The 24,981-nt window shown below is 38.8% G+C and overlaps 5 protein-coding genes across 7 annotated transcripts; 4 read left to right on the top strand and 1 right to left on the bottom strand.

Annotated features, from left to right (window-relative positions):
* The first annotated feature begins 21 nt into the window (after positions 1–21).
* LOC107373445 (chemerin-like receptor 1) lies at positions 22–2,218 on the top strand. The gene is made up of 3 exons (XM_070552310.1): positions 22–96; positions 842–923; positions 1,017–2,218. The coding sequence occupies exons 1-3, from the start codon at positions 70–72 to the stop codon at positions 2,036–2,038; spliced, it is 1,131 nt and encodes a 376-aa protein (XP_070408411.1). The 5' UTR covers positions 22–69; the 3' UTR covers positions 2,039–2,218.
* Positions 2,219–3,752: 1,534 nt separating this feature from the next.
* Positions 3,753–6,850, top strand: rnf185 (ring finger protein 185). Of its 3 annotated transcripts, none has more exons than XM_015941569.3 (7): positions 3,753–3,846; positions 4,116–4,361; positions 5,201–5,219; positions 5,308–5,420; positions 5,546–5,600; positions 5,916–6,033; positions 6,118–6,850. In XM_015941569.3, the coding sequence occupies exons 2-7, from the start codon at positions 4,177–4,179 to the stop codon at positions 6,213–6,215; spliced, it is 588 nt and encodes a 195-aa protein (XP_015797055.1). In that variant the 5' UTR covers positions 3,753–3,846; positions 4,116–4,176; the 3' UTR covers positions 6,216–6,850. The 3 variants fall into 3 exon arrangements, with proteins under 3 accessions (XP_015797055.1, XP_015797059.1, XP_054600283.1); XM_054744308.2 differs by having other exon boundaries at positions 3,808–3,904; XM_015941573.3 differs by having other exon boundaries at positions 3,802–4,361; positions 6,121–6,368.
* On the bottom strand, positions 6,508–8,829 carry LOC107373419 (transcription factor Adf-1). The gene is made up of 2 exons (XM_015941561.3): positions 8,575–8,829; positions 6,508–7,668 (listed from the first exon to the last, which is right to left on the bottom strand). Exons 1-2 carry the CDS (start codon positions 8,702–8,704, stop codon positions 6,965–6,967), a joined length of 834 nt encoding a protein of 277 aa, XP_015797047.1. The 5' UTR covers positions 8,705–8,829; the 3' UTR covers positions 6,508–6,964.
* Positions 8,830–11,590: 2,761 nt separating this feature from the next.
* LOC129164401 (homeobox protein goosecoid-2) lies at positions 11,591–12,702 on the top strand. Its single transcript, XM_054744309.2, has 3 exons — positions 11,591–11,893; positions 11,970–12,205; positions 12,316–12,702. The coding sequence occupies exons 1-3, from the start codon at positions 11,692–11,694 to the stop codon at positions 12,391–12,393; spliced, it is 516 nt and encodes a 171-aa protein (XP_054600284.1). The 5' UTR covers positions 11,591–11,691; the 3' UTR covers positions 12,394–12,702.
* A 1,771-nt stretch (positions 12,703–14,473) lies between these two features.
* Positions 14,474–23,044, top strand: ess2 (ess-2 splicing factor homolog). Its single transcript, XM_015941552.3, has 10 exons — positions 14,474–14,841; positions 15,071–15,239; positions 15,912–15,995; positions 16,106–16,275; positions 20,665–20,782; positions 20,890–21,023; positions 21,126–21,228; positions 22,108–22,217; positions 22,300–22,415; positions 22,502–23,044. Exons 1-10 carry the CDS (start codon positions 14,698–14,700, stop codon positions 22,770–22,772), a joined length of 1,419 nt encoding a protein of 472 aa, XP_015797038.1. The 5' UTR covers positions 14,474–14,697; the 3' UTR covers positions 22,773–23,044.
* Positions 23,045–24,981: the final 1,937 nt, after the last annotated feature.

Genomic DNA, 24,981 nt, shown 5'->3' with positions numbered 1-24,981 from the left:
ACAGTGTGTGTGTGTGTGTGGGGGGGGGGGGGGGCTTGTTGTGGGATTGTGGCATAGACTGTACATACAATGGACCATGGGGTGGAATTTCACCAGGTATTTTGTTTTATCAGCAAATGTTAAAAAGAACTTAATTTCATTTATAAAAGCATTAAATTGGTCTGTTTGTGCACTGGAAGTCTGAACAGTAATTGACTTTAAAAGTAAACTCAGAAAGCCAATCATTGAAGAGAAAGAAATGAGGTTTCCCTAAATAAAGGGAAACAACAAATAATGTTATGAATATTTTTTCATTAACTCGATCATTCATAAGATAATCTGGTTAATTAGTCTGCAGATGTCTGTACCACATGTTGGATTTAAAGGTAAATAAAGAAACACAAAAAGAAAGGGGGGAAATTATTCAAAATTATATTGCTATTATGTTTCTTAGTAAAGACAAGTTTTTGTTTTTTTTAATTAGATATTTCTTAAGTAAAAGTTGTGTAAGACATTTGATGGTTGCTTGTGGGTGGGTGCTTTCTGACCTCGGGATATTCATGTTGCCCAGTATTTGTGATGATAAGAATGTAAATACAGAACTGTTATCTAAAGTTAACAGACTTTTATCAAGACTTTTTCAGAAATCTGGACGGAACCAACTTTTTTTTTTAAAGCTGCAGTCTCATTAAATGCACATGATCTTAATTTCAGCAAAGGTAAACTGTTTGGGTTTTTTTCTTGGTTCTTAATGTACTTTCGTTTTGGGGTTGTCCGTTCTGATACCATCATGGTTCTTTTTAATCTATTATTTTTTCAACTTTTGTGAAACAATTAGCCTACGTATGTGTGTCACTTTTAGGCAAGATCACAGGAAAGTGAAATGAGAAGTTACATTCAGCATGAGGAAGCTCATGGAGAGAGGTTTATGAGCGACACACAAAGTAAGTATTCAAATATAATTCATTTGATTTTCCTTTTTAAAAATCTGTGTGATATGTAGCTGTCTAACAATAATATTTTGTTTTATATTTTAGAAAAACCAACAATGGCGTTGGATTATGTTGATTATGAAGATTACAGAGGCAGCAATGAAACAGAGAACATCACAGACGACCGCGAGGCTCCTGATTTCAGCAGCTCCCAGTCCTCCTTGATCTATTTTCTTGTGGCTGTCGATATCATTACCTCAGCTGTTGGTCTTGTAGGAAACCTATTAGTGATTTGGATCTGTGGGTGGAAAATGAACAAAACAGTCCTCACTACCTGGTACACCAGTCTGGCTGTTTCAAACTTGTTCTTCTGTGTTTTTCTGCCCCTTGACATATTCTACATAATGACCTCACATTGGCCTTTTGGGCAAGTTTTGTGCAAACTCTCATCATCCGCTCTGTTTCTCAACATGCACAGCAGTGTGTTTCTGTTGGTTTTGATCAGCGCTGACCGCTGCATCTTGATTTTATTTCCTGTGTGGGCACACAATCACCGGACAGTGAAGAAAGCTAACGGAGTGGTCGCTCTCGTGTGGCTTCTCGCTGCCCTGCTAACGTTGCCCTCGCTCATCTTCAAGGAGACCAAAGTCCACGGTCCAATCATTCAGTGCCACACGGAGTATGGGAGTCGTTCCAGACACAAGGCAGTGGCGCTGATTCGGTTAGTCTTTGGATTCCTAATTCCTTGCCTGATGATCGTGTGCTGCTGTGTGGTGCTTGGAGTGAAGCTGAGAAGTTTAACCATCAGATCAAAAAAGCCTTATAAAATCATGGTGGCGCTCATCCTGTCATTTTTCTTCTGTTGGATCCCTTATCATACCTTCATTCTCCTGGAGCTGGACTTTAACAAACACAGCCTGAATGTGCTTGAATCTGGCCTGAAAGTGGGGGTCGCCCTGGCTGCGTCGAACAGCTTCATATCCCCCATTCTCTACGTTTTTATTGGCAGTGACTTCAATCAAACTCTAAAGAGATCGCTGACCTCAAGGTTTGAGGATGCGATGGCAGAAGATCTGCGTACAGCTGGTTACAACCAGTCAATGTCCAGGTCAATGGAAATCCATTAAAATTAGGCTGATACGTTTGTCTTTAACTTAAATTAGGCCTTTAGTGTGCCTAAAATGTAATTATTAGAGATGAGGAGAATAACCGTTTCTCTCATCAAAACAAATACTATTGTAACGGAGTTGAAAACAACTTTTAATCTTGTATATTAGAACAATAAATAAGAAAGGAATGAGAAATAAGACTGTTTCTACAACGTGAATGACTTTTGTTTGTTTTATGTTGTTTTTTTCATGTTTTTGCTAATTGAGGGTAAAAAAAAGAATGTGGCAGCATTTATGATGATTTATTTATAATTAATGTTATAAATCGTAAATTAATAATTTACTAACAAAAATAGATTGTGCCTTTGATTTGTGTATCTGTTTTCATAGAAATAGAAAAGAAACAACCAACTGTGATTGCTGTTGCTTTATGGGTGCGATGGATCAGCAAAAATTACTTTTTAGACATAGTGTCGAAATAAAATTTGTGATTTTTTAAAAATAAGCCTTACCTACAATAAACATTTACAATGATGAAATTTAACTCATAGAAAAAAATTAAAAAATACCAAATATGGGTTGTGCCTATACGTGAGGATTTATTTTTCTCAGCTTTGGGATTTGTGTAACATCTTTCATGAAAATAACTTGGTTTTTGCTTAGAAACAATACTGACATATTTAAAATAGTCAATAAACATGAATTTTAAAAATTAAAAACTAAGTTAAATAGAATATGCAAAATTCTGAGTTTAAGGTGCACATCAGTTTCTGCTCAAAATGGGTTAAATCATTCCAGAATATCCAAAAGAAATTCTCAAAAAAGCTGATTTAAAGTTTCATTCTTGATACGACAAAAGGAGCAAAGAAGGTAAAACCCTTATTTGTTTTATTTAAATTTTATGACTGAATTAACAATATACCATCTAGCAACTAGGGCTGCATGATAGAATAGATTGCGATATCGGCATGTGCAAAACACGTATCACAATGAACAGAAAACATCACAATAAATGGTCAGCTCAAATGCTTGCTACACATAATGCATTTTGTCAATCAAACAGAAGCATATGTTTTTGACAGATCAAATAGAGCCTTACCTATTTGGCATATCGGGTGGATTCTATAGGTTAGATGCCTGCCCCCTAGGCGGACGACACTTGACTTTGATGGCTAACATACAAGTTAGCTTTGTTTTGCTCTTTCTGCTGATTTAGCTTTTCCCAGGATCTACTGATTGCCTTGTCTTATTAGTTGTCTTTTCCTTTTTCCTCACATCTTTTGATCACAATTTTTGCTTTGCCCATTTTCTATATTTTTCTATTTCGTTGTATTTTTTATTTTTATTTATTTATTTTTGTTTATTTCTAGTCATATCATCATGGAGATATTAATCGCTGTTATCGCGCATTGCAGGTTTTCCTAATATCGTGCAACAGTACTAGCTACATGTTTCTGGGATACCCCCGTATGTACAGTCTATGGATACCCCTCAGACAAACATTATCTTGGCGCATAAGCAAAAAATCACTCTTATAGAAGGAATTAAACATCAGTCTACAACCAACTTCTTCACAAACCTATGTCAGAAACAATAAATTCCATAATTATGAGAAGACATTGTTTGTGCAACATTCTCCATCACAAGAGTAACTATTAGTAAGTTTTTTGTTTTTGTGTATCTACTTTTCTTTACGTCACTAATCCGGACACAAGGTAACCCCACCCCCTTTAGAAATAGCCACGCCTTTTAAAGAAACAGCCACGTTTTTTTTTAGTCCTACTCTTTTTTAGGGCTAACACCCTGCGGAAGTGTTGCAACCAGCTGTAAGGCTATTTTCGCAACAAGTCATAATTAAGTTTTAATGAGGCTATGTTACAAAATGTATGTTGAAATATTCCTTTAGCCACTGTAATAATTGTATATGTGGTTCGGTTTACGCCTCAGTTCGTTTAGCCTTTCTCCTAGCTTGCTAGCTGCTAACGGTAGCATAGCTATCAGATGACACAAAGTTAGCTTTTCCTTTCTTTTATTCAGGTTTCTTAGTGGGAGACCACTTCTGTCAGTTCCTGTCACTTTCTTATGTGTTTGACAGGAACGAACAGAGCCATCCCAACCGTATTAGCTTGAATATTGGACCGACTTTTAGCAAATAAATGGCCGCCGCTGCCCCCTCTCCACCAGTCTCTGGCTCCACCGTCTCGGCTCCTGAAAACTCCGGCCCGGGATCCAGTAGCTCGGCAGCGGCCGACGGAGGCAGCCAGGACAGCACCTTTGAATGCAACATATGCCTGGACACAGCGAAGGATGCCGTGATCAGCTTGTGTGGCCACCTTTTCTGGTAAGATTTAAATATGTTACTTATGTTTACATTGTGAAATCAGAAACCACCTCAGTTTTAGCGGCTGGACACAAGTGAACTAAACTCAGCAGTACAGCATGAACCAAAATGTTGTCTCCGGTTTTACCACTTCAATTAAACTGTGCGGAAAAAACAGTTTTAAGTTCTACCAGGTCTGTCTAAGAAGAAAGTATCATTTCTATAGCGCCTCTCAAGATAAAAATCACGAGGCGCCTATGAGCCATTTATATTCCTAACATCAATAATAAAAATACTTATTTCACAGTTTGCTTCAGCAAAAATGTTTGAAGATTGCACGAGAATACAGTTTCACTATTGTTTTTAGTGTTTTTCATTTTATATGACTAATCAGAAAAAGTTTACATTTTTTTAAAGTTCTGGAACATCTAATTAATCCTCTTATTTTGTCAAATAAAGTGGCAGTTGCCAATTTACTAGCTGATTAGGTAACTTATCTGTTTTCTTTTAGCTGATGTTTTTGTGAAATCCTTGAATCTCTTTCAAAACAACATTTTAGTCATTTTTATGTCCAAAAATTTGCTGATGAATTAGCAGCCAAAGTGGTCTGATCAGTGTTCATACAAAGTAATTATTTGTTAATTTTCTCTTAAATGTTATCCAGTATGTTTGAATTAGTATGAAATATTCAAGTAGAATTAGTGTTTATTTTTATTGTCCTTAATTGGGGTTTTTTTGACAAGCAGTTTATCTAATGTTTGTTTTCATGAATATTTTCCAATGTGGTTTTTTTTTTTTTACTAATCCTGTTTTTTTTTTTTTTTTCACTTCCATGAACTTCATTTGCTCCTGATGTTCAGCTGGCCATGTTTGCATCAGGTAAGCCTGACTTAGATTTTTTTTCATTTACAAAGATGTTCCCCTAGCTAACCCGTTGACTCGTTAACATCCGTTTATCTTCATGCAGTGGTTGGAGACTCGACCCAACAGACAAGTGTGTCCGGTGTGTAAAGCTGGCATCAGCCGGGACAAAGTAATCCCCTTGTATGGGAGGGGAAGCACGGGTCAACAGGATCCTAGGTAGATGCTAAAAAGTGTTGACATGATTTATTGTGTCATCACACTTCTACATTAACACACTTGTGGTGCAAGAATTATCATTATGTTAGTGTTTTACGGTGTATATCTGATTTGATGCTTCAAAGGGAAAGGACGCCCCCTCGACCACAAGGACAGAGACCAGAGCCGGAAAACCGTGGTGTAAGTACACAAACAAATACATCTGCACAGTTAAACCATCATTGTGAATAACTACATTAAGTTTCGTGTAAGCTCTAGAGTATTATAATGAGCTCATGATGAAACCGTGAGTCAAAAATGATGTAGGTGCTGCCGTTTAGACCTGTTTTATTCATGACTGAAAAGCCATTTCCCTCTGGGACCCATTACTAGTGAACAGCTGAGATAAAGCCCCTCATGAGAATCACTACAACTTTTACTGCTCATTGTGTCACACTTTTTTTTTCTTACTTTGTTATATGACACGTTTTCATTTTTTTCTAAAAATCCCTGCAGGGATTTCAGGGATTTGGCTTCGGAGATGGAGGTTTCCAGATGTCCTTTGGAATCGGTGCCTTCCCGTTCGGTATTTTTGCCACGGCTTTTAACATCAATGATGGACGACCTCCTCCAGGTGGTTACACATTTCCTCTGTGTTCTTTCATTTCTTATGAAAACAATTTACCCAGTAACTTCTGTTGAACTTTCACCCACACAGCAGCTCCTGGGACGCCGCAGCACACAGATGAACAGTTCCTGTCTCGACTCTTTCTGTTTGCTGCTCTGGTCATTATGTTTTGGCTGCTGATTGCATAAATGCATGGGGGGAAATGACAGAAGTGCGGCTTTGTGAGGTTTCCGTCTCTTAATCTTTGGCAAAGTTTGGACATTTAAACAGCAGGTATGATAAATGAACAGGCTAAAGGTTAAAGCTGCAGACTTTTTGCTGCTCCGAAGGAAAAAATGCATGTGAAGATCGGGAAGTTGTGTATTCTCTTCACTTCTTGCTGCAAAAATCTCAGAAATGAATTAATGAAAAAAATATATATTTTGACTCACTGGTTGAATAACTACTTTGTAATCTGCACAAGAGCAACCAGACACTGACTTGTGAATCTTCAGCTATTTATTGTGAAGCAAAAATAATTTTTTGCACAAAACTTTAATGCAACTTAATGATTCTAATGATTAAGATGTTTGTTTCCTGGAGAAATGACCAATAATACCTTTGTGTTTTTGGCCAATAGCAGCTAAGCTAAACCAGTATCTTAGCCGATTTTTTTAACTTCTTTCAGATGGAAGCGAAATTCAAAGAACTTTATTTCAAACAGTGTTCGTCTCCAGACTTTATAATCTTTTATTTCTACTCCAGTTTCTGTATTTCACTGTAATTATATGTAAAATATTGTAGACTTCATAATCAAAATGAAGAATGGCTGCTGGAAAAAACATGTTTCCGAATGTGAGTTTTTTTTTTCTACTGACGGTGAAGCTTTGTGTGATTTTAATTTGGGTTCATTAACTGTGTATTCTACAAAAGTGTGAAAGTGCAGGCTAGAGACAGTTCAAGATTTGTCCTGTGTTCCTGCCGCTGTCCTTTTCTCTTGACTCTCATCAGGTGAAGTGCTGAATTCTGCTTCATACATGATCTGCTGGATCTTCATCTTTGTTTCGCACCTGGTCTGGGGTGCGAGTCGTTTCAGAGCAGGAACGAAGCTCAGCAGAAACAGTTCGTCCTCGTCCCGCGGCCTGGACGAAAACGAGGTGGTGTGGTCTTTCAACAGCCATTTTGATTGGGAGTGTGTACTTTGAGGAGAAGAGGGTGATGGCGGCTCAGACATGATCTTTCGTTTCTGTCCGTTGTTGCTGACCGGGATCACCTGTGGGCCGGGGGGGGTCTTGGCTACGACGGCCAGCTGGATATCTTGAGACAGAGCAGGAAGCTGCGTCACAAACGCCACCTGGGGCTTCGCCTCAGGCAGACTCAGCGCTACCTTAGTGATATTCTGGGGTGTTTTGACAGACTCGGACAGAGTGGTTTCCTCATTTCCCAATACGTTGTCAGGGTTTTTACGTTCTTCTTCGGTGTTGCCACACATGTCAGTCACACCAACCCTCGATCCAGTGAAGGGGGCAATAAAGTTCATGAGCTGTCGGTATTTCCATTTACTTTGCACAAAACCCCCCTGCTTCTTGGTTTTGATCTCTAGTCGAACTTCCTTCAAGTATCGGTCTCTCAAATTTTTCCATCTTTTTTTGCACGCATCACCTTGAAAAGATAAGAGTCAAGTTAGCCTACTGCACAAAATGCACCCTAGATGTTCAATACAATGCACACTGAGGTTCGAAATGCTAATGCTGTGGTTAAAGCATTGGTGATCGAGTAGTCCTTGAAATCAAACAGGTGAGCAGATGATTATGTTTGTGAATCTTAGTCAAATTATAATGATAAAAACTTCAAATACGTATAATATTTGTGTCTGGGAAGGTTTGAGACGATCTTAAAACTTTTTGGTGTTTATCCAGAAAAAAAATCTGTTTACTAAAGTTAGTGGTGGTGAGTTCAGGTGAACTGGGTTTAAATATCTTTTTGGGGCCAAAAGGCAAAACACATTTTACCTAAGTAAAAACCAGGCGGCATTGTTACATAACTGTTAATGTTGGGTCATCGTTTTTTTCTTCGTGTTAAATCTGTTTAGTTGCCGTGTGGTAGTTGCCCTTTCTTTGGCCCTGAGTTCACGCTCCTGGTTCTGGTTCCGTTTGAGGCTGGGGGGCCTCCGTCCTGTCGCGCTGCCATGTTTTATCCTACGCACCGTTCCTACGTGGCTCCGTTACCGTCTGTTTTCTATTTTCGGGCTCATGTGTTGAAAAACACGTAGTTCATTAAAACTATTGGGCCCATGACGCACCGCACGTCTCCTTGCTTCCTCCGCGGCTAGCTTCGCGGTAGCGTCGGACGGTGCGTCGCGGCCTACGGCGTGCGGGCAGCGGCTGCTACCGCTAGCACGGCGCGCGCGGACACATCCACACCACTGAGCTGCAGTAAAGCACACAAACAACTTTTAAAAACATGATAACTGTTATGTTTATAAACTACGCTTCGTTAATTGCTCACCAAAGACGACAGCAGCTGAGCAAATAATCGGCGGTAAAGTTGTGATAAACAAATACTCACATGGGACACCCAGTGCCATGCTGATGTCTCTCCACGCATTTGCCCGACTTTCAGTGCAACGGTAATTCGGCAAAGTGACATTATATAACTCTGGGTAATTACAGACAGCCTGTATTAACTTATGGTCCATTTTCCTCTGTGTTTTGTGCTTCTGCGAGTGTTGCGCGGACGCGGAAGCGGCAATCTGCTCCCGCCTTTTCCGCCCAGCTGACGCAGTTATCGCGAGCGCGCTTCGTGCCGCTTGCGCGTTGCTCCAGCGCGCAGCTGCGAGTGTTTACAGACTCTGAGCACAAGAGGGCGTGCTAATCAACATCCTCTCTTCTGCATCTAACCAACACTTGTATGGTTTTGATATTAAATTATTATGTATTTAAAAATATAGTACTGCTGTCATTATTTGTACGTTTTTATTAATTACAACGTTAAAAACGTAGTCTGCAGAAAGGCTGACATTTTCCTTTAGGGCAATGGGCAGGAAATCTACCACAGGTATTAGACGTTGTTGAAACAATACAATAGCGTGATTTCTTTCAAATGTAACAAAAGTGTTGAGCACAGCTCTCACGTGTCTCTGCACACATGTGAAGATGCAGCATATCTATCTTGTTTCAAAGCTTCCATTCTGACTCCCCAACATGACCTACTGCACTGAGACTTTCATGCATGAATAGTTTGATGCCATTAGCAGGTCTGAGCTCAGCTACCGGCAGTCAGTGAGTGGTTGTATTTCTAACCCTGTGCCTCCTGTCTGAATTGTTAAGATCTGATTTGTGTTGGATATGACTTCCATTTTTTCCTCCCACTACCTTTCTATTTGAATACCTATTTCATATCAAGTGTATGCATTCTGACTAAGACAAAACATCAGATTAATAATAATTATGTAATTTAAAAGGACATTCTTATGTGTTACTGTGATAAAATGCAAAAACGGTGTGTTTGTGTGTGCATGCTCAGTAGTTTGCTTGATTTTGTTTTCCTAGATGAAAGAAGTCAGTGAAATTGGTGCAACCTCTCTGTTTCCTTCTGTTCTCTGTCAGCCGACTTAAATGAGCTTGTTTATTTGTTTACTAGATGCATCTAACATAATTTTACAATTTTAACATGAAATCTGTTAAAAATCCTGGTTAAATTCTGCAGCACAAACCAAACATTAACCTCTGCAAAAATGAAATAAAAAAATCCCGGAACACAACCGGATTACATGTTCCAATGGCAAAACTCCCATCCACCCTTTAGAGTCTGGGTCCGAAAACTTTATTTATCCCGCTTTTAGTTAAATTGACATAAAATATAAATCTGAATCTCAGATCTAAACGGCAATGAATGGTAAATGGCCTGTATTTGATATCTTTATCTAGAGTCCTAGAACCCCCCAAGGTGCTTTACACACACATTCATACCCTGGAGATGATGAGCTACAATGCAGCCACAGCTGCTTTGGGGCGCACTGACAGAGGTGAGGCTGCTGAGCACAGGCGCCACCGGTCCCTCCACAAGGTGGATGTGTTTTGCCCAAAGACACAACAGCAGCGTTCTAATCCAGGAGCCAGGATCATCCTACAACCCTCGGATTACTGGACTACCCGTTCTACCTCCTGAGCTACTGCTGCTGAATAAAAAGTCTGACATATCTGTACCACTTACGTGGGGACCCAGTGCCTGTCTCCAGCGGTCGTTGGACGAATGGTGGGGGACATCCTGGACAGGTCACAAGGACACACAGAGACAAAAATTTGCATCTAGAAGCAATTTAGCATTTTCATTTAACCTGATGGCATGATTTTGGTCTGTGGGAGGAAACACCTGGAGAAACCCCACATCCTTGAGGAGAATGCTAACTCCACACAGAAAGGCCGCAGCCGGGATTGGAACACGCAACCTTCCTGCTCCAGAGACACCAGTGCTACCAACTGCTCCATGTGTAGAAACAATCTCTTTTGCATCCCGTTTTGTAAATACATTTGTAAAATCCTCTTCAAAAACTGTATCTACTAAGCTTTAATTGGGCCTTTCACTTTATGTAGCTATATATTGCTCAGAACGACACAAACCTTATGATTCTAATCCCGAGTAATGATGATGATGATGATGATGATGAATGTGAACCGACACGGACGTGGGACAATTGCTTCTGTTGAGGACCACAATACCTGCGGATAACGATCTCACGCTCGGCGCAAACTATACATCAACAATCTGGACGCTATTAAACCCAAGTGAAAGGGAAGGGATGGTGCTTTTTGTTATCTGTTTTCTAAAGCCCTTATAACAGGAGGGCTTAAGATAGATTGTGGAAATCCCTTAATTCCCTGAAAAAGGTGTATTGCCTTGTATGAAATCACAGGATTTGCTGCAAAGGGAAATGAATTTAACCTGTAATAGCTTTGCCTCAGTGCTGCACATTGTCAGAGAAGTCAAACCGAAAAGACTGCAGCACACAGATAAGACACAAGATGCATGATTCTGAATACAAACCATGAGGATGGGTGTGTTTTTATCCATATTTAAATCAGTAGCACTACATTTCACTGATTCAGACAAGGCATGTCAGTCTGTAACTAGTTCAAATATTATCAGTCCAGATATTATTGGTGCAATCTTCTGCAAAAAATCTTCCATTTTACACACCGGTGAATAAAACCCCAACAGAACAAAACAAAACCAGGATGAATTTAAAGACTAATTCCTAAATGCATCATTCACAAGTCTCAGCCCACACCAGAGACGTCCATCTTCGAGTCCAGGTTCCTAATACCGAGCAATCTCCTTTTCTCTGAGACCCCAACAATGAGGATTTCAGGAGCTCTCTCCACTTTTCGTTTCATGCAGTGAAATCTGATTTCTCTCGAAGAAAGGAGTGAGGCAAGATTAACCGAATCTGCCGTCCTCCCTAACCTCTTTACAAAACTGCACAGATTAGCCAGGAATTAAGTTTCAACCGTTTCATGTGTCTGGTCCACAGGGGGATTACGGTTTTAATTCATCTCTCTTTTTTTCCTCCCCCTTTGGGCCTATAAGGGCTCCGGTCCTTGTTGGAGGAAGAGGAGACGGAGAGGAGCAGCTCAGGCTGAAATATCGCTGTTCTCTGATAGTTTGGGGGAATTTTCTTTTTAAATGGATGGACTCATCAGGATGGAGAGGCAGACGTTTCCTTTCACCATTGAAAACATTTTAAGCAAATATCCGAGCAGCGGCGGAGAGAAGCGCTTATGTGGGGCAAGAGCTGTGGGGCTGAAGGAGAAGCCCTTGCATCCTGCCTGCCTGTGCTGCTGTTACTGCTGCGCTGACGTTTTCCACAGTGACTTCATCCATGAAGGTAGGAGCAAGCCAACAGGTCAAACTGATCCCATCTGTAGACTCGTGCCCCATAACCTCACATCTCCTCCCTGCAGTCTGTCAGTATGGATGGAGTCCGGCGACGCTCTCAGAGCCCCGCAGGCTAGGAGACACTCACAGGGAGGAGCAGCCGCCCGGTCAGGTGCAGAGAAGAACTAGGCGTCACCGGACCATTTTCACCGAGGAGCAGCTGGACGCCCTGGAGGAGCTTTTCCTGCAGAACCAGTATCCAGATGTAAACACAAGAGAGAAACTGGCCCAGCGCACTCACTTAAGAGAGGAGAGAGTAGAAGTAAGATGGATGTTTTTGTTTCTGAGGCTTCAAAGGTGCTTGAATGTGTTCATCGCTGTAAAAGTTCAAGGAGAAGACACAATAACGCTGCTCTCTTTTTTCCAATGCAGGTTTGGTTTAAAAACCGAAGAGCAAAGTGGAGACGTCAGAAAAGACTTTCATTTAATGTGGGAAACGCAGAAAACTAGAAACTGTTCCAGAGCTGAAAAAGACGGGAAAATGATGTGTTCTGTTGTCTAAATAAATAAGGGCAGACAAATTATGTATTAAACAAACCGTTGAGCTCACGTACTTTTTATTGTTATTTATTTATGTTGTATGGAGTGACAGTGGACTGTCTTATTGATGAGTGCATGTGTTTATTCGCTTTGCAGATTGAAGATCATCAGATGTTTAAAACATATATTCTTTGTTGTGTTTTACACAAATTGTGAATATTCTTGTAAATACGCATCATTTTTCCAGGATTAAATGAATACGTTCTCACTCACACCAAACTTGTCTGTAAACAAGTACAGTTTCAGTGTAAAAGGTCTGAATGGATTGTAGGCTGATATTAATAACTGTAATACATGTTGTTTAAATATTGTATTTTTTATTATATATTATATATTTTACTATATATTATATATTTCTTATATTTTTTGTTATATTCATTTTGGGTGATTTCAGCAGCATTTTTATCCATTCTCTTTTCCTTTTTTTTTTTGGTCCAAGTGAAGATTATTTTTAAGTGAAAAAGTTAAATATTAAAGCAATACTTGTACATAGGATAAAGGCTTAAAGTCATGTTTAAAATATAAAATTTATAAAATTAAGTTTTAAGAGGAAATTCTGAAATAGGCTATAGCTATTCGTATGTTTATTTTGAAAATTCTAAGTAATTTTACTGGAACGTTGGAACAATGAAAACACATTAAAACCAAATCAATCCTGCATGCAAAAAAAAAAATAAAAATAAAAATAAAAACCTAATTATTATAAATATGTTTTTTTAATTAAAGAAAATCATCTTTTATTTAGCATCTCTCAAGATAAAAACTCACGAGGTGCTTCACAACAACAGAAAATTCAAAATACAAAAAAAACTTAAAAAATTATTTAAAAACATGGTTAAAATTAGAAGAAAAACATAAAAAACAGATTTGTGATTTAAATGTGCAAGGAAAGGGAAAAAGAAAATGAATAGGAAAGAGGGAAATCAGTGGATCCCGGATAAGGCGTAATTGGTTTAGAGCAGAACAAGGAGAAGGTGATGATGAAGGTCACACCAAAACCAGCTTGAACAGGTGAGTTTTCAGCTGCTTTTTAAAGGAGACCACTGAGTCCACTGATCTCAGGCTCAGAGAGAGAGTCTGGGGGCCACAGCAGCAAATGATCTGTCACCTTTGGTCTTAATTAAAGTATCAATACCTGATGACTCCTGGAGCATCATTAATATTTACCTCATTAAAACATTGTCTTTTAACATTTGATGAGTGTCATTTTTGTTTGAGCCACTTGATTTTTTTATTTATTTGCTTGATAAAAATCCTTATGAAATGTGATAAGAGCAAGATGATCATTAAAACAAACGGATTGAAAAGCTTTTTATTGTTTCTTTATTAATAAACTCACCAGTGCGTTAAATCAAAAATCCATCATGTAAATTCATTCTAAAACATTTTACTACGTTTTAATTAACTTGGGCAATAATAATAATACATTCTGATAAGTTGGGATGCTGAGTTGCTGATAAATTTGAACAGTTTAAACTGTTTTAATGTTTTTCATTTGTTATTCATTCTGTCAGTTTGTTTGTTTGTTTTTGGTCAAATATCTTCATTATCAGAAAAGCTTATCATCATAAATATTCACACATAATTATATGAATACTGTCTGAGTATGTTTGCATCAAACTGGAGAAGTGGAGCAGGTATGTGAGAGAAATGTTGAATAAAAGAATAAAAAAAATTTGAAAGAGTAAGTAAAATGAACACAACGGTTTGGTTTAAGGATTCAGAACATAACTTTATGTAGACTTTTAAAAATCAGTTTTTGTTTTCGGATGCTGAAAAAGACCCGAGGAAAGATTGTCATTCTAAGTGAAAAGACTACGATGGGATCATGCATCTCTTAATGTAAAATTCCAGGTTTTTGTCTTGTAGATTTGTGATATAACTGATAGTATCATTTATATTCAGAATATTTTCATAAGCCTTTTATACTGGAAATTAGTTTAGAACAATAACTTCCGGTGACGTACTCGCTTAAATTGCGTAAGAAGAACGTTTTGTGTTGTGCGTTGGTGTTGTGGCTAAAAGTCAGCCTCTAAACCATATATATATATAGCGCCATTCCCACCGTGTGAAATTATTTAAAACCTCGGTTACGTTTTTAACGGTATTTATTAAGTGAAAAATCGTTCTCAGTTTTTTTTCTGAGATTATTTTCTCGTTATTCTCGTGACTCGTCTCTAGCCTGAAGGCTAACGCTAACTCTCAGGCTCCACAATGGAGGGTAGCAGTAGCGTGAGGAGAGCACTGTCCGGGACTCTCGTACCTCCAGCCGTCACGACAGTCGCTGTCAGTCATCCCGAGAACAAGGAGAAGGACACGTTGAAGAGAAAAATTCTCGATGAAGAGGAATACATTCAGGTAAGGGACTTGAAACAATATGAGTTTAGGCTCCAGTTAAAAACGGCCCATTTGCTAATAAGGCTAACCAAAATTATTTCGACTGTTGCTTGTTTTATTTTGTTATGGTAAATGATATTATGAAGGTTTAATCATAGTTGTTAGTACAGTGACAGTTTGGTGGATAATTATATTGGTAATAAAACGCTTCCTTCTGCTGTTAATTTATTCATGTTTGGTCTCTTGACAGAGCTTGGAGAAAATAATCCAGAGGGACTTCTTTCCAGATGTCACTAAACTACAAGCGCAGAAGGACTACCTGGAAGCAGAGGAAAATGGAGATCTTGAGAGAATGAGAGACATATCAATCAGATATGGATCATCCTTGACCAAGTCTACCCCACGAACGTCCGTACCTTGTGAGTAGAAACAAAATAATAACTGTTGGGATTCAACACACCTCGTTTATGTTTATTTAGCAGATGCTTTTGTCCAAAGCGACTTACAGGTGGTAATCAAGCCAGCAGGTTGCCCTCGAGGCTAACAACAAACACTATTCAGTCAATCTTGGCAGACAGGCAGCATAACCAATCAAAGAGGGAAGCGAACATGGAGTGTGCAGTAGAGTGGGGGACGGGTGCTGGGAGGGTGCTAGATTAGAAGATGCTCTCTTGAAGAACTGGGTCTTCAGGATTTTCTTGAAAATCGACAAGGAAGCCCCTGTTCTAGTAGTGCTTGGTAGGTAATTCCACATCTGTTGAACAATACATGAAAAGAGAGCATGGTGTAGGTACTGCTAGCCGACGATCCTTCGATGACCGGAGTGGCCGGGCCGTGACATAAGCCTTTGCAAGAGGATTCAGGTAGATGGGAGCTGTACCATCCAGGACTTTGTATGCTAGTGCTAGCGATTTGAATTTTATGCATGCAGCTAGAGGTAGCTAATGGAGATCAATGAATAGAGGGGTGACATGCTCTTTTAGGCTAACTGAAGACCAGATGCGCAGAAAACTGCTTCTTCGTTTTCTCTGCTCACTCTAAAGTAAATATTGATTGTATTGTTGCTGTGTTTTTACTTTTTTATGTGCAAGATGTGACTCCTGCCAGCTTTGAGACACCAGTGGGTCACCCAGGATCTCCCTCTACAACTTACAGTAGTAAAGGTTTAGATGCTGGTAAGTTATAGTAAAAAAAAAGTTTTTACTCTCTTTTTTGTTATAAGAATAGACATGTACACATTGAACTGCAATTAATCGTATTTTAAAAACAAATTATTTATTCATAGAAAAAAAGAACAATGACCAGGAAGAGAAAACCCTGCCCAGTTTAGACCGTTTTCTTGCTAAAAATACCAGTGAGGACAACGCATCCTTTGAGCAGATAATGGATCTGGCAGAAGACAAGGAGAAGCTGAAGCATGCCTGGTTATATGAAGCAGAAGAGGAATTTAAACAGGTTTGTCCTAAGAAGCTTATATTTAGTAAAAATGTCTTGATCACAAAATATCTCAAACTATGACTTTGATGGACCTGTTGATGGTTGCCATGGTAATTTTCTTCTCAAATTAACATTTGAATATCTCATAAAATAATATGTAACTAAAACACATGAAAAATATCAGAGAAATATGTTAAAATAAAGCAAAGCTGTTAAACTGAATTAATTTAAATTCCCTTCTGCACATTAAATTACCTTACATACCTCCTCCCATCAAGTAACGCTGCCACTGTAACAAACAGGGTTTAGCTAATTAACATGAACCCTCTAGGGTCATTGGAGGAGTCTGATTTGAGTAAAAGGGTTAGGGTTAGATCTTAGCGGTTGTTTGATTGAACATCGTTTCTCCAGTTTTACCCTGACCCACGTTGGGTCTCAAAACACTAAATTAAACTCAAATAAAACTTTCAAACAATGATCAAATAAGATATTTCCAAGCTATTTTTGTAAAATATGAATCATAAGCATATAAAAGTGGTATGAGTTGAAGTTGTTTGTGTTCCAATTATGTTCTTGAATATTTGGCCTTTTAATTGTTTTTGTCTTGTTCAGCCATCAACATTTGGGGTCACAAGTTATTATTTTGGGGGTCAGAAGGTTGAAAATCTAATAATTTTACACATAAATCATCTCACTGCTAGATTCAACCGAAGTATTTTGTTGTGTACTATTTTATGACACATCCTGTTACTTTACTAGATGTCCTACAGCAGGATGGAAAGGACCTTGGATCTTTGATTCTTGTTTCCAGTAAATATTAGTGAGAAAAACACAGCTGCTGTCTGGGTTGTTTTGTTGGTTGGGTGTGTTGTGTTGTGTTTATTAGCTAACAAATGACATTAGCTAAAATGATAATCTAGTTGTCATTTAACTTTTGATTAGGTAATAAACAAACCAAGTTTTAGATGATGTGGAGCTTTTGGGTGGTTGTAATTTGGACAAAACCTTGCAATTAGTGATGCACCGATATGCAGTTTTTGGGCCGATACTGATGTAACGTTATGAAGTTCATTATTTTCAGCTCCACACAGCTGCCCCTGTACACAGTAACACCCGTGTAGAAAACGCCAAGGTCGGGTGTTCCTCAGACTGTTTACATTCCAGGAGAAGAAGAACGCTTTTCAATAATCAAAGTATTTAATTAGTGATTAAAGCTAGTCGAAACAGATGTTGATCAATAATAATCAAGTGAATGATCTGTGGAATAAAGATGTCATGATTTATGTGTTTAATGAAAACAGGACTACAGCACAGACAGACTGACCATCATCTCCATAGAAACGCATGACACATTGTTCCACCCAATCAGAGCTTTCGGCTGCCGCAAGAGAATCTGGCTTGTTGACTTAAAGTGTCCAATCCGCTTTACTAAAACTTATCAACAATTCAGAGTTATAAAACAAGGCAACGCCATTTTAAGCTCAGTTCCATTTTGACTTCAGTTCTATTCACCGTCATCCCAAAGAGAAGCACAGCCTGGCCAGATGTGTTTTCTTCTTTAAACTAAGAACTGTGAAGTTGGAGATTTTCGTCGTTTAACAACCAGACGACATCCTTTCAAAATAAGAGCACCTGCTGACGCTGCCGATTGTTACCTGGGTCGACCCTTCAGACGGGCTTTGAAATGCTGCGATCGCTGTTTCGACCAGCTCCAGCGCACATCCGAGGTCTTCAGACCTGGCATTTCCTGATCTACCTGGGAGGCCCTCACTGGGTACGTACACGGCAAAATAGCAGCTCATGTCATCACTTTATAAGCCTCGTGATATCTAGTCATAACAATCAGACTACCAGATTCAATGACGTCAGCCTAAAGATCCTGAACAAAACACACACACACGCACCAACACAACATCCAAATCCATTTTCATCCATCACAGAGTTAGTCCTGGTAGAGTGTTTAGAATTTATAATTAAGAAATTAAAGATTCTTAAACGATCCCAACTCTCTCTCTTTTCTTGTCTCAAAGTCAATACAGAGTGTTTAATTAAACTCCCTGATGATAAAAACAGCCCATCTTCTGATTATAACAAGTGATCTACTTACAGTATATTAAAATACAACTCTAGATAGTTACATCACTCAATTTCTCTACATTTCTCCTGGCTGGCTCGCCAAATGTAGAGAAATAGAGTGATGTAACTATCTAGAGTTGTATTTTAATATACTGTAAGTAGATCACTTGTTATAATCAGAAGATGGGCTGTTTTTATCATCAGGGAGTTTAATTAAACACTCTGTATTGACTTTGAGACAAGAAAAGAGAGAGAGTTGGGATCGTTTAAGAATCTTTAATTTCTTAATTATAAATTCTAAACACTCTACCAGGACTAACTCTGTGATGGATGAAAATGGATTTGGATGTTGTGTTGGTGCGTGTGTGTGTGTTTTGTTCAGGATCTTTAGGCTGACGTCATTGAATCTGGTAGTCTGATTGTTATGACTAGATATCACGAGGCTTATAAAGTGATGACATGAGCTGCTATTTTGCCGTGTACGTACCCAGTGAGGGCCTCCCAGGTAGATCAGGAAATGCCAGGTCTGAAGACCTCGGATGTGCGCTGGAGCTGGTCGAAACAGCGATCGCAGCATTTCAAAGCCCGTCTGAAGGGTCGACCCAGGTAACAATCGGCAGCGTCAGCAGGTGCTCTTATTTTGAAAGGATGTCGTCTGGTTGTTAAACGACGAAAATCTCCAACTTCACAGTTCTTAGTTTAAAGAAGAAAACACATCTGGCCAGGCTGTGCTTCTCTTTGGGATGACGGTGAATAGAACTGAAGTCAAAATGGAACTGAGCTTAAAATGGCGTTGCCTTGTTTTATAACTCTGAATTGTTGATAAGTTTTAGTAAAGCGGATTGGACACTTTAAGTCAACAAGCCAGATTCTCTTGCGGCAGCCGAAAGCTCTGATTGGGTGGAACAATGTGTCATGCGTTTCTATGGAGATGAGGGTCAGTCTGTCTGTGCAGTAGTCCTGTTTTCATTAAACACATAAATCATGACATCTTTATTCCACAGATCATTCACTTGATTATTATTGATCAACATCTGTTTCGACTAGCTCACAAATTAAGTACTTTGATTATTGAAAAGCGTTCTTCTTCTCCTTCTGGCTCTTCTCCTGGAATGTAAACAGTCTGAGGAACACCCGACCTTGGCGTTTTCTACACGGGTGTTACTGTGTACAGGGGCAGCTGTGTGGAGCTGAAAATAATGAACTTCATAACGTTACACTGATATTAAGATCACTGTTATGGCCGATAACTGATATTTGCCGATACTGATATGCTGACATTAATGTTTCTAAAATCAGCAGATTTTATATAGAGTGAAATTATTAAAGCTGAATTTATGTTATCATGTACACACAACAGACATTTACGGTTCTGAGATGATTTCATTCAATGTTCACATGACTGAACAATTACACATCACCCCCCGCACCCTCTGAAACTCGCAAACAAATGGAGATGAGATGGAAAAAATATCGGTTGTTAATATCGGCTCAGTTTTATTTATCGGACCGATACCGATGTGTTAAAAAAATGACTAACATCGGCCGACACTGATATTGATGGCGATATATTGTTCATCCCTACATGCAATCTATAATCTGATTTGAAGCATCTGATTTATGACCACAGGAACATTTTGTCTTTAAAGCTCTCGATCACAAGTTTTATTAAATAAATCTGCTGTGGTCACTAGTGTGAATGAGTGAATGCCTTGTGAGTAATTTTCTGTGGGTAACAAAAGGTCTCAAACTTCTGTTTCAGAAAATAGAAGTTTGTCGGAGAGGAGTGAGGAGGGGGACGGCAGGATTACAAGTCATACTCATTAAAGTTCCTGATTTTCAAAGGTCTCCCCTGATTGGCTAACAGCAACAAAACTCTTCTATTGCCTCCAGTCCCTCCTCTTTATTGGGTAAAAATCCAACATTGTTTTATCTCCACAAATAACGCAAACCTAAACGTATTCTGCTATGTTGTGGAGTCGCTAATGCTAATGTTTAGCCTCTATTAGCCAATATGCTAATTAAATACATCCTTCTGCAGTCCAAAGCCAAAGTGAATAAGGCCTTGAATGTAAATTTTCCCTGAGACATAGAAGAGATTGGCGTTTGTTTTCTCTTTGTAGTTAATGCAGGTATTAGCAGCTAAAAACCCTTTTCATGTTCTACATGTATGTAAAACTTGGTCTGATCGATCTTCTTTTAAAAAGAACAATGGTACGCACCTTGTGGGTGAACACGACCTTCAAAGGCATCGGTATTTAGAATAATGTTGCATAAATGTAGCGTTTGTTGTGAAGAAAAATGTCAAAGAGCCTTCTGATCTTTCCCCAGCGTCACGAGGAGAATCTCGCCCTACCATCAGCAGAGAAAGCTGCACTCCAGTGTGTCAAAGCTGGATTGGAGACCTGGGAGTACAAAGCCAAGAATGCATTGATGTATTACCCAGAGGGTACAAAGATCTAATAGCTTTTTTCTTATATAATTTATTTTAAAGCACAATTCACTGAACTCAACCTTGACAGAAAAAAAATAAAAAATTTGCTCCCCCCCCCCAAGGTGTTAAAGATGATGATGCCAACTTCAAGAAACCTAGAGAAGTCGTTCACAAGAACACTCGATTTGTCGGAGACCCGTTTAGCAAAGCTCTCAACAAAAGTCAGATTCAACAGGCTGCTGCTCTCAATGCTCAGGTACTTGTATAACGCAGTGGCTGTTTATACATAATCACACCACCATGCATACGTATTTATGAATATTGTCTTATGCTGTTGTTGGTGTTTGGTATGTTGCAGTTTAAACAGGGTAAGGTGGGACCTGATGGGAAAGAGCTGATACCACATGACTCTCCAAGAGTGAACGGATATGGTTTTGAAAGGACTCCTTCACCTGCACCAGGTGAGTGGGTGTTTTGAGTTCTGTTACATTTAGGATTTGTGTTTGTAACTAGATCAAACATCGCCTCAGTAGTTTTAAGTCAGTAGGCGACACTAAAGCCTAGTTTGTACTTCTCCATCTGCGTGGGAACGGATGCACGCAACGCCGTTATCTGTCCTTTTGAGGGCTCTCCAGCAGGCTCGCACGGAAGGGCAGGGTCAAGCTCTCTTTTCTAAACATCCGTTCGAGAAGATGGAGAACGCAAAGTTGTGATTGGTCTGGATGCCAGTGCTGCCATTGCACCCTCAAAAACATAAAGAGAGCTGAGGATATCTAGTGGCAGACACGGAGCAGCTTGAAGAATCCCTCGCAGAAAAACTCTAAAAGTATGAACGTTTTTGGTATGTTCTTACTGTGTTGCTTTTCTAACTGCATTTTTGGTTCTTTTTTAAAACACAGAAAAGGTTTCTTTTTTTACCTTGCTGCTGACAGTTTCGTTCGCGGCTGCAAACGCTCTGAGGAAGTTTGCAGCCGCGAACAAAACTGTCAGCAGCAAGGTAAAAAAAGAAAACTCTTCCATGTTTTAAAAAAATAACCAACAATGCAATATGAACGTTTTATTCACCCGTGGTTGGAGGAGTGAAAAGATGCGCAATGGCGATGCCATTGGCTAAATAAAGGGAGCGGCGTCCTAACCAATCATAAGTTCTCCGTATCGCTCAACAGGTCTTTAGAAAAGTGAGCTCGACTTCGTGCGTCCTTGCGAGCCTGTTGGAGAGACCTCACAACAAAGCATAATGTTGTTACGTGTCTCCACACTGATGCAGAAACAAACTAGGCTTAATTCGGTTTTCACAGTGACTTGGTGAACTTCTCTAAAACTCTTACTTGCTGCTTCAGGTGTTGCAGAGTCCCCTCTGATGACCTGGGGTGAGATCGAGAGCACCCCGTTTCGTCTGGATGGATCAGACACGCCGTATGTGGAGAGGAACCACGGCCCCTCATTCAAGGTGATAAATGTTCACATCTGTTTGTCGTTTATTTTGAGATCCTTTGGTTGTTAAACATTAACAATTTTATTTATTTTTTAAGATTCCAGAACCCGGAAGGCGAGAGCGGTTGGGCTTGAAGATGGCTAATGAAGCTGCCGCTAAAAACCGCGCAAAGAAACAGGAAGCATTGAGGAAAGCAACGGAAAACCTTGCAAGGTAATACAATTTTACTCTTCACTTGTCAGATTGTTGGTTCGTTCCTGAAGACGGAGCAAACTGACCACCCAATTTGTGTGTTCCAGCCTGACGCCCAAAGGTCTGAGCCCGGCCCTCACGCCCGCCTTGCAGCGGCTTGTAAATCGGACATCCAGCAAATACACGGACAAAGCCCTGCGGGCGAGTTACACCCCTTCCCCCTCACACAGCTGCAAGACTCCCTTAAACGGACCAGCAACACCCTCAGGAACACCAACACCCATCAAAGCCAAGACGCCAGGCTCTCAGGACCTCACGTCACTCACAGACAATCTGCTGCAGCTTCCCAAGAGGCGAAAAGCCTCCGACTTTTTCTAAGAGACGCCTCTCTCTGCTCAGATTGTAGAAAAAGACAAAAAAAAAATTATTTTCTTATTTATTTGTTGTTTTTTTTATTAACTAGCTCTGTCGTACGTTCTTGTCTTGATTTATTTTTTAACCTTTGCTTAAATCCAAAAGAAAAGTTTTAGAGTTTAATGATAATCTTGGATGGTTTGAGAATAAAAGAAACAACAAAGAGCTTAAAAACAAGCTGAACATTTCAGTGTTTTTCTCTGGGATGAATAATTAAAAACCAGATGTTTGTCATTTTCAAAGCTCAATGTGTTTGTATTAAAAGTGGGGGAAACAAAGGAGTCCTTCGTAAAGTCGCTGTCTGTGTAAATGGTTATTCTCGAGGCTACAGACTTTACAGATAAAGCTGGGCTCAGCGTCATGCAGCTAAACGTTTTATGAGATAAAAAGAAAAAGGTTTCCGCAATTATACAGCTGTGGGGAAAGGTTTGATTCTGTTTTGTTCGGATTTAGCAATTTGGGGGGCCCCTTACACGAAATTGTCGACAATCTTATCTTTAATTGGATTTGTGAAACTCCCCTCTTCTGATGAGTTTTCAATTTTTATTAGTCCTCCTCTTTCCTGTCTTTCTCTCCTTTTGGGTGCCTTCAATATTTGCTCTGCTTTCTTCTTCCTGTCGGTGCTCCTGTGCTTTTGCCTTTCTTTTTTTCTTCTATCTTTCCATTTTGGTCTGATTTCCTCCCTTTAACCCTTACCCAACGTTTAAATTTTCTAACGTTAAAGTCATTAGAGCACAAAAAAATGCACTTAGAAAGCTTCCTTTAGAAATATTATATAATATTTCATAAGTCCCAATTTTTTTACATGAATTTCATCCTTGGCTTCAGCCCTAACAAAATATAATAAAATATGTGTGTGTTTCTCAGATTTAACCCCTTCATTGCTAGGTTTATTAGCAAAACCCGAAGTTTGAAAACTGTACAAAAAATGAAAAAATCAAATCATTTTTTGTGTGTTATGTCCAGATTAACTTTTTTGTGGGTAAGTTGTCACAGCCTTGGAGTGTCACAAATAGGCATAAAAATATTTTTTGCTCACTTTGTAGTTTTTGTGTAATGTCACATTTTCTAAAATACTCACGTTAAAGTCATTAGAGCACAAAAAAATGCACTTAGAAAGCTTCCCATAGAAATATTATATAATATTTCATAAGTCCCAATTTTTTTACATGAATTTCATCCTTGGCTTCAGCCCTAACAAAATATAATAAAATATGTGTGTGTTTCTCAGATTTAACCCCTTCATTGCTAGGTTTATTAGCAAAACCCAAAGTTTGAAAACTGTACAAAAAATGAAAAAATCAAATCATTTTTTGTGTGTTATGTCCAGATTACCTTTTTTGTGGGTAAGTTGTCACAGCCTTGGAGTGTCACAAATAGGCATAAAAATATTTTTTGCTCACTTTGTAGTTTTTGTGTAATGTCACATTTTCTAAAATACTCACGTTAAAGTCATTAGAGCACAAAAAAATGCACTTAGAAAGCTTCCCATAGAAATATTATATAATATTTCATAAGTCCCAATTTTTTTACATGAATTTCATCCTTGGCTTCAGCCCTAACAAAATATAATAAAATATGTGTGTGTTTCTCAGATTTAACCCCTTCATTGCTAGGTTTATTAGCAAAACCCAAAGTTTGAAAACTGTACAAAAAATGAAAAAATCAAATCATTTTTTGTGTGTTATGTCCAGATTACCTTTTTTGTGGGTAAGTTGTCACAGCCTTGGAGTGTCACAAATAGGCATAAAAATATTTTTTGCTCACTTTGTAGTTTTTGTGTAATGTCACATTTTCTAAAATACTCACGTTAAAGTCATTAGAGCACAAAAAAATGCACTTAGAAAGCTTCCCATAGAAATATTATATAATATTTCATAAGTCCCAATTTTTTTACATGAATTTCATCCTTGGCTTCAGCCCTAACAAAATATAATAAAATATGTGTGTGTTTCTCAGATTTAACCCCTTCATTGCTAGGTTTATTAGCAAAACCCAAAGTTTGAAAACTGTACAAAAAATGAAAAAATCAAATCATTTTTTGTGTGTTATGTCCAGATTACCTTTTTTGTGGGTAAGTTGTCACAGCCTTGGAGTGTCACAAATAGGCATAAAAATATTTTTTGCTCACTTTGTAGTTTTTGTGTAATGTCACATTTTCTAAAATACTCAC

The sequence above is a fragment of the Nothobranchius furzeri genome, chromosome 6 (assembly GCF_043380555.1).
Source record: "Nothobranchius furzeri strain GRZ-AD chromosome 6, NfurGRZ-RIMD1, whole genome shotgun sequence".
Lineage (NCBI taxonomy): Eukaryota > Metazoa > Chordata > Actinopteri > Cyprinodontiformes > Nothobranchiidae > Nothobranchius > Nothobranchius furzeri.
The sequence above is the reverse complement of the archived record's forward strand: the minus strand, read 5'-3'. Positions and strand labels throughout refer to the sequence as shown.

Bases quoted from the DNA above. Each gene is read 5' to 3' on its own strand.
- LOC107373445 (XM_070552310.1), top strand. From the start codon at position 70: ATGGACCATGGGGTGGAATTTCACCAG. The intron at 97-841 runs GTATTTTGTTTT...TGTCACTTTTAG, and splicing joins ATGGGGTGGAATTTCACCAG to GCAAGATCACAGGAAAGTGA. The intron at 924-1,016 runs GTAAGTATTCAA...TTTATATTTTAG, and splicing joins GTTTATGAGCGACACACAAA to AAAAACCAACAATGGCGTTG.
- rnf185 (XM_015941569.3), top strand. From the start codon at position 4,177: ATGGCCGCCGCTGCCCCCTCTCCACCAGTCTCTGGCTCCACCGTCTCG. The intron at 5,421-5,545 runs GTAGATGCTAAA...GATGCTTCAAAG, and splicing joins ACGGGTCAACAGGATCCTAG to GGAAAGGACGCCCCCTCGAC. The intron at 6,034-6,117 runs GTGGTTACACAT...TCACCCACACAG, and splicing joins TGATGGACGACCTCCTCCAG to CAGCTCCTGGGACGCCGCAG.
- LOC107373419 (XM_015941561.3), bottom strand. From the start codon at position 8,704: ATGGACCATAAGTTAATACAGGCTGTCTGTAATTACCCAGAGTTATAT. The intron at 7,669-8,574 runs GTGAGTATTTGT...TATCTTTTCAAG, and splicing joins CATGGCACTGGGTGTCCCAT to GTGATGCGTGCAAAAAAAGA.
- LOC129164401 (XM_054744309.2), top strand. From the start codon at position 11,692: ATGGATGGACTCATCAGGATGGAGAGGCAGACGTTTCCTTTCACCATT. The intron at 11,894-11,969 runs GTAGGAGCAAGC...TCCTCCCTGCAG, and splicing joins CAGTGACTTCATCCATGAAG to TCTGTCAGTATGGATGGAGT. The intron at 12,206-12,315 runs GTAAGATGGATG...TTTCCAATGCAG, and splicing joins TAAGAGAGGAGAGAGTAGAA to GTTTGGTTTAAAAACCGAAG.
- ess2 (XM_015941552.3), top strand. From the start codon at position 14,698: ATGGAGGGTAGCAGTAGCGTGAGGAGAGCACTGTCCGGGACTCTCGTA. The intron at 14,842-15,070 runs GTAAGGGACTTG...GTCTCTTGACAG, and splicing joins ATGAAGAGGAATACATTCAG to AGCTTGGAGAAAATAATCCA. The intron at 21,229-22,107 runs GTGAGTGGGTGT...TTGCTGCTTCAG, and splicing joins GACTCCTTCACCTGCACCAG to GTGTTGCAGAGTCCCCTCTG.